A 16079-nucleotide genomic window follows, 5' to 3' on the forward strand; every position below is an offset into this window, starting at 1 on the left:
ATTTTGGGCAGGGAACATGTGTACCAACTCTGTTATATTGAATTCTCCCAAGAGCTTAGAACAGTGCTCTGCACACAGTAAATGCACAATAAATACCAATAATAATAATGCTATTTGTTAAGCGCTTACTATTCTAAGTGCTGGGGTAGATATCAGGTAGTCAGGTTGTCCCACGTGGGGCTCACAGTCTTAAACCTCATTTTCCAGATGAGGTAACTGAGGCACAGAGAAGTTAAGTGGCTTGCCCAAAGTCACACAGCAGACAAGTGGCAGAACTGGGATTAAGAGGGCTTAATTAGCAGAGGCCTTTGCTAATTAAGCCCTCTTTTCCTTTTCTTCCGCTCCCTTCTGGGTCGCCCTGACTTGCTCCCTTTATTCATCCTCCCTCCCAGCCCCACACCACTTATGCACATATCTGTAATTTATTTATTTTACTGTCTGTCTCTCCCGCTAGACTGGGAGCTTGTTGTGGGCAGGGAGTGTTATTTGGTTGTCATTATATTTTACTCTCCCAAGTGCTTAGTACAGTGCTTTACATACAGTAAGTGCTCAGTAGCATGGCTCAGTGGAAAGAGCCCGGGCTTGGGAGTCAGAGGTCATGGGTTCAGATCCCAGCTCCGCCACTTGTCAGCTGGGTGACTTTGGGCAAGTCACTTCACTTCTCTGTACCTCAGTTACCTCATCTGGAAAATGGGGATTAGACTGGGAGCCCCACATGGGACAACCTGATCACCTCGTATCCCCCCCAGCGCATAGAACAGGGCTTTGCACATAGTAAGCGCTTAACAAATGCCATCATTATTATTATTATTGTTAATAAATATGATTGAATGAATAATGGTAGTAGCAGTAAGCGATGTGGCTTAGTGGAAAGAGCACGGGCTTGGGAGTCGGAGGATGTGGGTTCTAATCCCAGTTCTGCCACTTGTCTGCTGTGTGACCTTGGGCAAGCCACTTAATTTCTCTGTGCCTCAGTTACCTCATCTGGAAAATGGGGTTTAAGACTGAGCCCCACGTGGGACAACATGATTACCTGTTATCTACCCCAGCGCTTAGAATAGTAAGCCCTTAACAAATAGCATTATTATTATTATTGGTATTTATTGTGCACTTACTGTGTGCAGAGCACTGTTCTAAGCTCTTGGGATAGTTCGATATAACAGAGTTGGTATACATGTTCCCTGCCCAAAATAATAATAATATTTGTTACGAGCTCACTGTGTGCCAAGCACTAATCGCTGGGGTAGATACAGAGTAATCAGGATGTCCCACGTGGGGCTCACAGTTTTAATCCCCGTTTTCAGATGAGGTAAATGAGGCCCACAGAAGTTAAGTGACTTGCCCAAGGTCACACAGCAGACAAGTGGCAGAATGGGCATTAGAACTCACGTCCTCTGACTCCCAAGCCCGTGTTCTTTCCACTAAGTCATGCTGCTTAAATATTTTCATTATGTAGTTAGCTATTTGTTGCTGTACATATCCATTAGGCTGGAAGTTCCTGCATTTAAAACTAAACCCCTGGAAATAATGTTAAGGTAAAAAGTGAAATCTTCCGAACCCGGTAACGAAAGGAATGAGTAAAATACATTTTTCTGTCCCTGGTGACATCCTCTAGAGTGTAAGCTTGTTGTGGGCAGGAAATGTGTACTCTCCCAAGCGTTTAGTACAGCGCCCTGCGCACGGTAAGTGCTCAATAAATATGGCTGATTCCAGTGCTGAAGAAACACATTTTATAGTTTCGTGAGAGGCCTAAAAGCAGGGAGCTTTGCTGGAGGTTCAAAACTCTTTGCCGCTCAGAATTTAAATTAGAATGCCCTCCAGGAAATTTATGTGAATGGGTTCAGTCGACCTATTGGAGTATTTGTACCGGATAGCAATGATAATAACTGTGGTATTTAATAAGTGCTTACTATGTGCCAAGCACGGGATTAGATACAAGGTAATCAGGTTGGGCATAGTCCCTGTCCCATGTGGGGCTCAGAGTCCAAGGAGGAGGGAAAACAGCTATTGAATCTCATTTTACAGACAGGAAACTGAGGCACAAAGTGAAGCGACTTCATTGGCCAGGGTCACACAACAGCAAGCGGTGAAACCGGGATTAGAACCCAGGTCCCCCGATTCTCATGCCTGCGCGTTTGCCACTGGGCCATGCTGCTTTCCATGATTCTGTCTGAACTGCTGTATTTTAAAATGTATTTTAGAACATGAAGTGCACTCTGCTTTTTGGAATTTGTTTGCCCGTTCTATGGGGTAACTATTTCCCTCTTGCTCCAGAGCTGGGCTCCAGTTTTGCTTGAAGTCCATTTTGAGGAGGCGGCTCAGTCTGGGAAGGCCTCCTGGAGGAGGTGAGCTCTCAGTAGGGCTTTGAAGGGAGGGAGAGAGCTAGCTTGGTGGAGGGGCATTCCAGGCCCGGGGGTGACGTGGGCCGGGGGTCGACGACGGGACGGGCGAGAACGAGGCCTAACGGTGAGGAGATTAGAGGCAGAGGAGCGGAGGGTGCGAGCTGGGCTGGAGAAGGAGAGAAGGGAGGTGAGGGAGGAGGGGGTGAGGTGATGGATGGACAGCCTTGAAGCCCAGGGTGAGGAGTTTTTGCCTGATGCGTAGGTTGATTGGTAGCTACTGGAGATTTTTGAGGAGGGGAGTAATATGCCCAGACCGTTTCTGCACACATGATCCGGGCAGCAGCATGAAATATAGATTGAAGTGGGGAGAGACAGGAGGATGGGAGATCGGAGAGGAGGCTGATGCAGTAATCTAGTCGGGATAGGATGAGAGCTTGAATGAGCAGGGTAGCGGTTTGGATGGAGAGGAAAGGGCGGATCTTGGTGACGTTGAGGAGCTGAGACCGGCAGGTTTTGGTGACGGATCGGATGTGAGGGGTGAACGAGAGAGCGGAGTCGAGGATGACACCAAGGTTGCGGGCTTGTGAGACAGGAAGGATGGTAGTGCCGTCAACAGTGATGGGAAAGTCAGAGAGAAGGCAGGGTTTGGGAGGGAAGACAAGGAGTTCAGTCTTGGACATATTGAGTTTTAGATGGCGGGCAGACATCCAGATGGAGATGTCTTAAAGGCAGGAGGAGACACGAGCCTGAAGGGAGGGAGAGAGAGCAGGGGCAGAGATGTAGATTTGGGGAGTCAATAATCCCTCTGGAGACCACTGTCATATGTGTAGAGAATGAAATGCAACTAGTGGCCTAAAAAGCAATATGAAGCACTTACTCCCTTCTCAGTGGTAGAAATCAGTCCGTTTAACCCATCTTCTTTTTTTAGTGGCATTTATTAAGCATTTACTATGTGCAAAGCACTGTTCTAAGTGCTGGGGAGGTTACAAGGTGATCAGGTTGTCCCACGGGGGGCTCACGGTCTTCACCCCCCTTTTACAGATGAGGTAACTGAGGCCCAGAGAAGTGAAGTGACTTGCCCAAGGTCACACAGCTGACAAGGGGCAGAGTCGGAATTAGAACCCAGGACCTCTGACTCCAAAGCCTGGGCTCTTTCCACAGAGCCACGCTGCTTCTCATTAGGCCGTCAGAAGGAGCATACAGTCTAGTGGTAGCACCCATTTGGTGTGGGGCACTGTACTAAGCGCCCGGGCAGTTCAGAATAGTCAACTGACATGTTCCCTGCCCTCAAAGAGCAAAGAGAAGCAGCGTGGCTCAGTGGAAAGAGCCCGGGCTTGGGAGTCAGAAGTCACGGGTTCAAATCCTGACTCCGCCACTTGTCAGCTGTGTGATTTTGGGCAAGTCACTTAACTTCTCTATACCTCAGTTCCCTCATCTGTAAAATGGGGATTAAGAGTGTGAGCCCCACTTGGGACAACCTGATCACCTTGTATCCTCCCCAGCGCTTAGAACAGTGCTTTGCAAATAGTAAGTGCTTAACAAATGCCATTATTATTATTATTATTGTTATTATTATTATTATGAGTAAGAGCACAGTCACAAAATAGCCAAAATGATTTCACCTTAGAACAGTGGAGAGCAGCATTTAAGACGCAGAAAGAAGGGGAAGAGCTCTTACCCTCCAGATAGTCGGATAAGAAGGTTATCTAAGGTTGCCCTTCCCCAATTAAGCCTTCTTTTCCAGCTCCCTCTCCCTTCCCCATTGTCTGTGCACTTGGATCTGTGACCTTTGGACACTTGGTATTCACCTCAGTCTCATAGCACTTATATACATAGCTATAAGTTATATATTATAAATTATTGATTTCTATGAATGTCTCTGTCTCCCGCTCTAGACTGTAAGCTCCTTGTGGGCGGTACCCTCTGAGAAGCAGCGTGGCTCAGTGGAAAGAGCCCAGGCTTGGGAATCAGAGGTCATGGGTTCTAATCCCGGCTCCCCCACATGTCTGCTGTGTGACTTTGGGCAAGTCACTTCTCTGAGCCTCAGGTACCTCATCTGTAAAATGGGGATTAAGACTGTGAGCCCCATGTGGTACAACCTGATCACCTTGTATCTCCCCCAGCGCTTAGAACGGTGCTTTGCACATAGTAAGTGCTTGACAAATGCCATCATCATTATTATTATACACTTGTATATATACACCTGTATATATATACCTGTACATATATATATATACATATATATATACACACACACCTGTATATATGTATATATGTTTGTACATATTTGTTACTCTACTTATTTATTTATTTTACTTGTACATATCTATTCTATTTTATTTTGTTAGTATGCTTGATTTTGTTCTCTGTCTCCCCCTTTTAGACTGTGAGCCCACTGTTGGGTAGGGACTGTCTCTATTTGTTGCCAACTTGTACTTCCCAAGCGCTTAGTACAGTGCTCTGCACACAGTAAGCGCTCAATAAATACGATTGATGATGATGATGATGATGATTACCCTGCACACAATAAGTGCTTAATAAATACTACTGATTGATTAATTGATTGAGAGATTCTAAGCACAAAGGTTATATTTATACATATTAGCTCAGTCGTATTTATTGAGTGCGCACTGTGTGCACAGCACTGTACTAAGCTCTTGGGAAGTACAAATCGGCAACACAGAGAGACGGTCCCTACCCAACAACGGGCTCACGGTCTAGAAGGGGGAGACAGACAACAACACAAAACAAGTAGACAGGTGTCTACCATCAGAATAAATAGAATTATAGCTACATACACATCATTAATAAAATAAATAGAGAAATATGTACAAATATACACAAGTGCTGTGGGGAGAGGAAGGGGGTAGGGTTGGGGGGGTGATGAGGAGGGGAGGGGGAGGAAGAGAGGAAAAAAGGGGTGGCTCAGTCCACGAAGGCCTCCTGGAAAAATATGGAACGCTTCACGAATTTACCTGTCATCCTGGCGCAGGGGCCATGCTAATCTTCTCTGTATCGTTCCCATTTTAGTAAATGCGCTGCCGAAGCGAGCACATATTCCATTCCCATTTTACAGATGAAGTAACTGAGTCACAGAGAACTTGTGACTTGCCCAAGGTGACACAGCAGACGAGTGGTGGAGCCAGGATTAGAATCCAGGTTCTCTGACTCCCAGCCTGTACTTTCTCCTCTACCCTTGTAGATTTGCTAAATCTAATTTCATTCATTCTTTCAATCGTATTTCTTGAGCGCTTACTGTGTGCAGAGCACTGTACTAAGCACTTGGGAGGTACAAGTCGGCAACATCTAGAGACGGCCCCTATCCAACAATGGGCTCATAGTCTCTTACTCCTTCGTCCCCTCCTGCTGGAATTCCATCCTCCTGGAGCTCCCAATCTATCAGAGGAGAGAGACATTCAAGTAAATTCTAGGAAGAGGAAGCGACTGAGAATAAAGATACGCGCATTAGTGCTGTGGGAAGTTGGAATGGGCTAAGTACCTGTCAATCAATCAATGGTATTTATTGAGCACTTACTCCGTGCATAGTATTAAGTGCCTGGGAGAGTACAATACAACAGAGTTGGTAGATAATAATAATAATAATAATAATAATAATAATAATAATAATAATAATAACAATGGTATTTATTAAGCACTTTCCTAAGCGCTGGGGAGGTTACAAGTTGATCAGATTGTCCCGGGGGGTCTCACAGTCTTAATCTCCATTGTACAGATATGGTAACTGAGGCACAGAGAAGTTAAGTGACTTGCCCAAGGTCTCCCAGCTGAGAAGTGGTGGAGTCGGGATTCGAACCCATGACCTCTGACTCCCAAGCCCGGGCTCTTTCCATTGAACCACGCTGCTTCTCTGCTAAATGGTAGATGTGTTCTCTGCCCACAACCAACCTACAGGCTAAATAAATAATGTCTAATATATAATTTGGAGGCATGTTCTGACAATTTTGACACCTGTCCACATGTTTTGTTTTGTTGTCTGTCTCCCCCTTGTAGACTGTGAGCCCGTTGTTGGGTAGCGACTTGGACTTCCCAAGTGCTTAGTACAGTGCTCTGCCCACAGTAAGTGCTCAATAAATACGATTGAATGAATGAATGAATAAATGCGGTGGGCATGGGTCGGGCGAATACCAAATGCCCAGAGGTCAAAGATCCAAGTGCGTAGACGAAGCAGAAGGGAGAGGGTGCTGGGGGGGGGGGGGGGGGGGGGGGGGGGGGGGGGGAAGAGGGCTTAATTAGGGGAGGTCACTTGGAGGATACGTGACCTTAAATGATGTATCTAAGTGCTTAGGCGGTAAGGAGTAGGGAGGAAATAAAGTGGGGAGGTGAGAGTTTAGTCAAGGAAGGCCTCCTGGAGGAGATGGGATTTTAGTAGCACTTTGAAGATAATAATAATAACAATAATGGCATTTGTTAAGCGCTTACTATGTGCAAAGCACTGTTCTAAGCGCTGGGGAGGATACAAGATGATCAGGTTGTCCCACGTGGGGCTCACAATCTTAATCCCCATTTTCCAGATGAGGCAGCTGAGGCCCAGAGAAATGAAGTGACTTGCCCAAAGTGACACAGCTGACAAGTGGCGGAGCCGGGATTAGAACCCATGACCTCTGACTCCCAAGCCCGGGCTCTTTCCACTGAGCCACGCTGCTTCTACAGATAATATCTACAGATGATGATGCTGGTATTTGTTGAGCGCTTACTATGTGCCGGGCACTGTCTAATCGCTGAGTAATTTTTCCGCGAGATGTGAAGGAGGATGGAATTCTTTGATGATGGTGGTGAGGTGGAGGACAATGGTGAGAGAAAAACCAGAAATTCTCTTTAGGAATCAGATGTGTTGATGTCAGGGCACCTGAAATGGGCTGGAAAATTTGCCTAGAAGCTTACGATTCCAGAATATAACTCCGGTGTGGCTGGCATTCATTCATTCATTACTTCAGTCGTATTTATTGTACTATGTGTAGAGCACTGTACTAAGTGCTTGGGAAGTACAAGTTGACAACATATGGAGACGGTCCATACCCAACAACGGGCTCACTGTCTAGAAGGGGGAGACAGACAACAAAACAAAACATACAGACAGGTGTCAAGTCGTCAGAACAAATAGAAATAAAGCTAGATGCACATCATTAACAAAATAAATAGAATACAATAAATTGGCAGACTCTGCTCAATTTGGGTTGGGGTGTTACAACAGTTTTTCTGTTTCAGATCGTGTGAAAAATACAGTTTTCATTTTCAGTGCTTTGGTTTATATCCATAGCCCTATTGCCAATCTTGTCTTGCCTTCCGCCATCAAATCGTTTCCAACCCATGGCGACACCACGGACACATCTCTCCCAGAACGCCCCGCTGTCCATCTGCAATCGTTCTGGTAGTGGATCCACAGAGTTTTCTTGGGAAAAATGCGGAAGCGGTTTACCACTGTCGCCTTCCGCAGAGTAAACTTGAGTCTCCACCCTCGACTCTCTCCCATCCCGCTACTGCCCAGCACGGGTGAGCTTTGACTTGTAGCAGATGGCCGTCCACTCACTAGCCACTGCCCAAGCTAGGAATGGAATGGGTAGGCCTCTGCTTGGCTCTCCCTCCCGTAGTCGAGACTGGTAGAGGACTGGAAACTCTCCAGGAGCGACTCGAGACGGTGTACTCCCAATCTTAGGATTTATTTAGTTATATCGATGCCTGTTTCCCCCTCTAGAATCTAAGCTCTTTGGGGACAGGGATCACGTCTACCAACTCTGTTGTAATGTACTCTCCCAAATGCTTAGTACAGTGCTCGGCATACAGTAAGTGCTCAATAAATACCATTGATTGAATAAGATGTACTACACTCTTTTGCTATACTAGGAATAGAATAACATGGGGAAGCAGCGTGGCTCAATGGAAAGAGCACAGGCTTTGGAGTCAGGGGTCAGGGGTTCAAATCCCAGCTCCGCCAGTCAGCTGTGTGACTCTGGGCAAGTCACTTAACTTCTCCGTGCTTCAGTCACCTCATCTGTAAAATGGGGATTAAGACTGTGAGCCCCCCCATGGGACAACCTGATCACCTTGTAACCTCCCCAGTGCTTAGAACAGTGCTTTGCACAGAGTAAGCACTTAATAAATGCCATCATTGTTATTATTATTATTATTATGAGAACTTGGGAAAAGATAACTTTCCAAAATGACTTTTAACAATTCCAAAAAGGATTCATGGGAACAAGCAATCACCATGGTATCTCATTACACTAAGTTATAGATCTTCAGAAGAAATTTCCTGCAGTCAACAATGTTGTGTCTTTGTCCGTTGAACATTTTTTGATACTGCATAGGGATAAGGATAAATAGAACACTAATGCTTCACATTTCATTTTCTTAAGATGCTATGCTAAAATGAGAATGAAGGTCATAATTGTCACCTATTACCTAAAATAGAGTGGACACAAAGAACATGGTAAATTCGCACTGTAAGAAATAAAAATCTTCCATTTATTTTACAAGCAATTACTTCAATTAACATTCCCTTCGCCGCTCTCGTACCACTAACCCACAGCCCTGGATCACTGCCACTGTCCACCTCCTTCGCTCTTATGTTCGAGCTGCCGAACGCTGCTGGCGAAAGTCTAAACACCATGCCAACCTCGTTCACTTTAAGTTTATCCTTTCCTGCCTTAACTCAGCCCTCTCCTCTGCCAGACAAAACTATTTCTCCTCCCTTATTGGCACCCGTGTCCATCACCCCCACCAGCTCTTCCATACATTCAACTCCCTTCTCAGGCCCCCGGTTCCTCCTTCCTTCCCTCACCCGCAACGATCTGGCCTCCTACTTCATTAACAAAATTAAATCCATCAGGTCCGACCTCCCCAAAGTCACTCCCCCGCCTTCTCCAACCCCCCGTCTCTCAACACTCTCTGCTACTCTCCCATCCTTCCCAACGGTATCCTCAGAGGAGCTCTCCTCCCTCCTCTCAAGTGCTACTCCGGCCACCTGTGCTTCTGACCCCATTCCCTCTCATCTCATGAAATCTCTCGCTCCGTCCCTTCTCCCCTCCTTAACCTCCATCTTCAACTGCTCACTCTCCACTGGTTCCTTCCCCTCTGCCTTCAAACATGCTCTTGTCTCTCCCATCCTAAAAAAACCCTCTCTTGACCCCACCTCACCTTCTAGATATCGCCCGATATCCATCCTACCATTCCTTTCCAAACTCCTTGAACGAGTTGTCTACACGCGCTGCCTCGAATTCCTCGGCACCAACTCTCTCCTCCACCCCTTCCAGTTTGGCTTCCGTCCCCTACATTCCACGGAAACTGCCCTCTCAAAGGTCACCAATGACCTCCTGCTTGCCAAATCCAATGGCTCATGCTCTATCCTAATCCTCCTCGACCTCTCAGCTGCCTTCGACACTGTGGACCACCCCCTTCTCCTCAATATGCTATCCGACCTTGACTTCACACACTCCGTCCTCTCCTGGTTCTCCTCTTATCTCTCCGGTCATTCATTCTCAGTCTCTTTTGCGGGCTCCTCCTCCCCCTCCCATCCCCTTACTGTGGGGATTCCCCAAGGTTCAGTGCTTGGTCCCCTTCTGTTCTCGATCTACACTCACTCCCTTGGTGACCTCATTCGCTCCCACGGCTTCAACTATCATCTCTACGCTGATGACACCCAGATCTCCATCTCTGCCCCTGCTCTCTCCCCCTCTCTCCAGGCCGCATCTCCTCCTGCCTTCAGGACATCTGCATCTGGATGTCTGCCCGCCACCTAAAACTCAACATGTCGAAGACTGAACTCCTTGTCTTCCCTCCCAAACCCTGCCCTCTCCCTGACTTTCCCATCTCTGTTGACGGCACTACCATCCTTCCCGTCTCACAAGCCCGCAACCTTGGTGTCATCCTTGACTCCGCTCTCTCATTCACCCCTCACATCCAAGCCGTCACCACAACCTGCCGGTCTCAGCTCCGCAACATTGCCAAGATCCACCCTTTCCTCTCCATCCAAACCGCTACCCTTCTTGTTCAAGCTCTCATCCTATCCCATCTGGACTACTGTATCAGCCTTCTCTCCGATCTCCCATCCTCATGTCTCTCCCCACTTCAATCCATACTTCACGCTGCTGCCCAGATTGTCTTTGTCCAGAAACGCTCTGGGCATGTTACTCCCCTCCTCAAAAATCTCCAGTGGCTACCAATCGATCTGCGCATCAGGCAGAAACTCCTCACCCTCGGCTTCAAGGCTCTCCATCACCTCGCCCCCTCCTACCTCACCTCCCTTCTCTCCTTCTCCAGCCCACCCCACACCCTCCACTCCTCTGCCACTAATCTCCTCATCGTACCTCGTTCTCGCCTGTCCCGCCATCGACCCCCGGCCCACGTCCTCCCCCGGGCCTGGAATGGCCTCCCTCTGCCCATCCGCCAAGGTAGCTCTCTTCCTCCCTTCAAGGCCCTACTGAGAGCTCACCTCCTCCAGGAGGCCTTCCCAGACTGAGCCCCTTCCTTCCTCTCCCCCTCTTCCCCCTCTCCATCCCCACCGTCTTACCTCCTTCCCTTCCCCACAGCACCTGTATATATGTATATATATATTTGTACATATTTATTACTCTATTTACTTATTTTACTTGTACATATCTTTTCTATTTATTTTATTTTGTTAGTACGTTTGGTTTTGTTCTCTGTCTCCCCCTTTTAGACTGTGAGCCCACTGTTGGGTAGGGACTGTCTCTATATGTTGCCAACTTGTACTTTCCAAGCGCTTAGTACAGTGCTCTGCACATAGTAAGCGCTCAATAAATACGATTGATTGATTGATTGATTAATTGATTGATCTATTCTATTTGATTTTGTTAGTATGTTTGGTTTTGTTCACTGTCTCCCCCTTTTAGACTGTGAGCCCACTGTTGGGTAGGGACTGTCTCTATATGTTGCCAACTTGTACTTCCCAAGCACTTAGTACAGTGCTCTGCACACAGTAAGCGCTCAATAAATACGATTGATTGATTGATTGATTGATAAATACATATGCAAATGCACAAGTAATTCAATGTAAGGTTGGGAAAAACAGAATTTCAGAGAAAGTGGATTTCCATTTTAAATGTTCAAACAAGGAAGGAAAATACCCCATGTACTTGTAAAAACGTTTTGAACAGCAAAATCTTTGAATACAACAGACATCTGGGGGTAGGTACACTATAATAATAATGATGGCATTTGTTAAGCACTTACTATGTGCAAAGCACTGTTCTAAGCACTGGGGAGGTTACAAGGTGATCAGTTTGTCCCACGGGGGCTCACAGTCTTAATCCCCATTTTACAGATGAGGGAACTAAGGTTCAGAGAAGTTAAGTGACTTTCCCAAAGTCACACAGCTGACAATTGGCGGAGCCGGGGTTTGAACTCATGACCCCTGACTCCAAAGCCCATGCTCTTTCCATTGAGCCATGCTGCTTCTCTAAAGTAAACCACTATGTAAATACTGGTTAAGCTTTTAGGATTCAGGTGTGGATCTCTTCCCTTTTCAGGAACTAGTTCAACTTGAATAGGGGCAGCGAGATGGACAAGAACTCTTTAAACACTGTTTAATAATGTGCTGGTGTGGGGACGAAGCCCATATAACTTAAGCTATACTATGTAAAATATCTGCACATAGTTGTACAATAAAGGAAAAAGGCTAGTGCTAAAATAGTTGAGATGGCTAGTGTTCCCTGGGTACGTGACAGAAAAGCATGTACACGTTTTGTGACATCTTTACGAAAGGAACTGATCAGACAAGGAATGGGCACCTTCTTTGAGGCCGCACACTACACAAATGTTCGTTTTATACCCCGTGCTTCTCTAACGCTTGGCAATTTCATCCAAATCAGCAGACATATTTAGAGACGACTACATCGTTTCCTTCTCTGAACAGTAGGCAGCTCCTACACTAGCTTTCCAAGTGAAGTGGTTTGAATTGCAAATTTACCACAGTGTCCCGTCTCTAGTCTTACCTAATAGATCTCCCAAAGCTATCTAAGATCTCCAGTTCACGTAGCCTATTCAAGCCAAGACCTCAAAGCCAAAGTTTCCTTTTTTTTTTTTTCTGGGACAACCTCAAAACCATATGAATCTCGAGGGTTTTTTGGTTTGGTGGTTTGTTTTTTATTTGGGTTATCATTTGCATATGTGCATAGAATAGTAAAAATACAACAAGGAAACCACAGCTGCTATATCATTTCTTTCAGGGAATGTCAGGTACTCTGTCCCTTGAGCATTCCCTGCCGACATCCGCGGGAGCATCTTGGTAGAAAGAGATCGTCGGGGTCATCGGAGTCCCACCGCCCAGGCTCTGTTGGTCTTGATGGGGCCCAGGGGATGCTGTTATCGCCCTCATACTCATCTTAGTTTGCTGTGGCCAAACTAAGGGAGAACAGAAAGACACACTTAGGAGGAAAAAGCAGTGGGGCCTACCCTCATCTTGGCTCTGTGATGTTCTTCTAAACTAATTAGGTTAAAGAGACGGGCACTTTGACCCCTTCCCTTGGGGATATGCCATAATCCTTTTTATTTTTGAAATGGTTTTCTGACATTCATCTGACGTTTATTTCCTATTTTGAGTTGTCTTCCTAATAAGAGACCTTTGGACCACCTTAATGATCCTCCTTGGGTTTGGATCCTTCACAGGATTATCCACTTATTTCTGTGAGTGGCCCTCCCAGGCCTTGTTTAGCTGTGATGGATTCCTGCAGTGCCAGCTTTTTTCATCACAGGTGAGGGCAATGGCCCTGGTTGAACTATTAGGAAAAACGAGATAAGCAGAGCGGAAATCCTGAAGCCTTTTGTCTACTGCATTCAAAGCTAATGGTTGCCTGCTTCAACTTTTCCTTTAAAAACCTGATTAGCCGACTCACAATCCCCACCCCTGCAACCCTAGCTTACCGTCTCTTTTCTCTCTCTAGTGTCCTTCCAAAGGCAGTTCTCCTTCTTCAACGTTCTCTTCGCTCGGATTTTTTTCATTTTTCTTCAGCAATTTGGGGCCAAGTAGACCAATAAGCAGGGCGCCGTTGGGAGCTGTAATCAGGATGGCCAGGAATGCTATGGTCATCACGGTTGTGGCAGGTTCTTTCAGCAGGCTCTTGTTATTGGCTCGGGCTGTCTCTAAAGCCAGGGGACCTAATACCGCCTAAAGTTGTGGGGCGGGGGGTTGGGCAGAAAGAAAATAGGGTAGTTAGAAGATGTGGTCACTACCAATCAACTGATGATATTTGTAAAGTGAATTGTCCATATCCTAACTCTCCAAATTCCTTGAGTGAGTTGTCTACATTCACCATCTCCACTTCCTCTCCTACGATTCTCTCTCTGATCCACTCTAATCTGGTTTCCGCCCCCTTCGCTCCACAAAAACTGGCGTTACACTTGACTCTTCTCTCTCTCATTCGACACATATTAAATGCCACCATATCTTGTTGGTTCGATCTTCACAACATCGCTAAAAATGCCCTTTCCTCTCCCTCCAAATTGCTACCATGTTAATCCAAGCATTTATCCTATCCCTGGAAAGAGCCCGGGCTTTGGAGTCAGAGTTCATGGGTTCAAATCCCAGTTCTGCCAATTGTCAGCTGTGTGACTTTGGGCAAGTCACTTCACTGCTCTGGACCTCAGATACCTCATCTGTAAAATGGAGATTAAAACCGCGAGCCCCCGGGGGACAACCTGATCACCTTGTAACCTCCCCAGCGCTTCGAACAGTGCTTTGCACATAGTAAGCGCTTAACAAATATTATTATTATTATTATTATTTTTACTGCACCAGTCTCTTTCCTGTTTTCCCTGCCTCCTAGCTCTCCCCACTCCGGTCCATACTTCACTCTGCTGCCTGGATCATTTTTATACAAAAACACCCAGTCCAGGTTTCCCCACTCCTCAAAAACCTCCAGTGGATGCCCATCCACCTCCGCCTCAAGCAGAATCAATCAATCAATCAATCAATCAATCGTATTTATTGAGCGCTTACTATGTGCAGAGCACTGTACTAAGCGCTTGGGAAGTACAAATTGGCAACACATAGAGACAGTCCCTACCCAACAGTGGGCTCACAGTCTAAAAGGGGGAGACAGAGAACAGAACCAAACATACCAACAAAATAAAATAAATAGGATAGAAATGTACAAGTAAAATAAATAAATAAATAAATAAATAGAGTAATAAATATGTACAACCATATATACATATATACAGGCGCTGTGGGGAAGGGAAGGAGGTAAGATGGGGGGATGGAGAGGGGGACGAGGGGGAGAGGAAGGAAGGGGCTCAGTCTGGGAAGGCCTCCTGGAGGAGGTGAGCTCTCAGCAGGGCCTTGAAGGGAGGAAGAGAGCTAGCTTGGCGGAGGGGCAAAGAGAGGGCATTCCAGGCCCGGGGGATGACGTGGGCCGGGGGTCGACAGCGGGACAGGGGAGAACGAGGTACAGTGAGGAGATTAGCGGTGGAGGAGCGGAGGTCGCGGGCTGGGCCGTAGAAGGAGAGAAGGGAGGTGAGGTAGGAGGGGGCGAGGTGATGGACAGCCTTGAAGCCCAGGGTGAGGAGTTTCTGCCTGATGCGCAGATTGATTGGTAGCCACTGGAGATTTTTGAGGAGGGGGGTAATATGCCCAGAGCGTTTCTGGACAAAGATAATCCGGGCAGCAGCATGAAGTATGGATTGAAGTGGAGAGAGACACGAGGATGGGAGATCAGAGAGAAGGCTGGTGCAGTAGTCCAGATGGGATAGGATGAGAGCTTGAATGAGCAGGGTAGCGGTTTGTATGGAGAGGAAAGGGCGGATCTTGGCAATGTTGCGGAGCTGAGACCGGCAGGTTTTGGTGACGGCTTGGATGTGAGGGGTGAATGAGAGAGCGGAGTCGAGGATGACACCAAGGTTGCGGGCTTGTGAGACGGGAAGGATGGTAGTGCCGTCAACAGAGATGGGAAAGTCAGGGAGAGGACAAGGTTTGGGAGGGAAGACAAGGAGCTCAGTCTTCGACATGTTGAGCTCCTTACCATCAGCTCCTTCCTCGCTCGCTACTCTCCTCGTCCTACAACCCGGCCCAAACACTTCACTGCTTTAGTGATAACCCATTCACTGTACTTGATCTCTATCTCACCACTATCCTGTCACCCACAGCCTGCCTCTGGCTTAGCGTGCCCTCCCTCTTCACATCCAACAGATAATCACTCTCTCCACATTTAAAGCCTTATTAAGCACATCTCCAAGAGGCCTTTCCCGACTAAGCCCTCATTTCCTCTTTTCCTACTACCTTCTGCATCCCTCTTGCCTGTGGATTCGCATCCACATGATGGTAAGGAGTTTCTGCTTGAGGCAGAGGTGGATGGGCATCCACTGGAGGTTCTTGGGGAGTGGGGAAACCTGGACTGAATGTTTTTGTAGAAAAATGATCCAGGCAGCAGAGTGAAGTATGGACTGGAGTGGGGAGAGCTAGGAGGCAGGGAGAACAGGAAGGAGGCTGATGCAGTAATCCAGGAGGGATAGGATAAGTGCTTTGATGAACATGGTAGCAGTTTGGTACCCCTCCCTCAGACTCACAGAATTTATGTATGTATCCATAATTACTTATATTAATGTCTATCCTGATCTAGACTTTAAGCTTGTTGTGAGCAGGGATTGTGTCTACCAACTCTATTACAATTCAGGCTTCTAAGTGCTTAGTATGTTTTCTGCACACAGTAAGCAATCAATTGCTTAGAACAGTGCTTTGCACATAGTAAGCGCTTAATAAAAGCC

The 16079-nt window shown here is 46.8% G+C and overlaps 1 protein-coding gene and 2 non-coding genes across 3 annotated transcripts in view; all 3 read right to left on the minus strand.

The window, feature by feature from the left end:
* Positions 1–5289: 5289 nt before the first annotated feature.
* On the minus strand, positions 5290–5396 carry LOC119947783. Its single transcript, XR_005456579.1, has one exon. It is a non-coding gene; the product is annotated as a U6 spliceosomal RNA (small nuclear RNA).
* A 2467-nt stretch (positions 5397–7863) lies between these two features.
* Positions 7864–8001, minus strand: LOC119947776. Its single transcript, XR_005456572.1, has one exon. It is a non-coding gene; the product is annotated as a small nucleolar RNA SNORA7 (small nucleolar RNA).
* Positions 8002–12642: 4641 nt separating this feature from the next.
* LOC119947677 (sodium/hydrogen exchanger 9B2-like) overlaps positions 12643–16079 on the minus strand; it is a 55046-nt gene continuing 51609 nt past the window's right edge. Inside the window, 2 exon segments of the mRNA XM_038769280.1 lie at positions 12643–12722; positions 13242–13485. Coding sequence (XP_038625208.1) covers positions 13258–13485 — 228 coding nt within the window. The 3' untranslated portion in view covers positions 12643–12722; positions 13242–13257.

The sequence above is a fragment of the Tachyglossus aculeatus genome, chromosome X5, assembly GCF_015852505.1.
Source record: "Tachyglossus aculeatus isolate mTacAcu1 chromosome X5, mTacAcu1.pri, whole genome shotgun sequence".
NCBI lineage: Eukaryota > Metazoa > Chordata > Mammalia > Monotremata > Tachyglossidae > Tachyglossus > Tachyglossus aculeatus.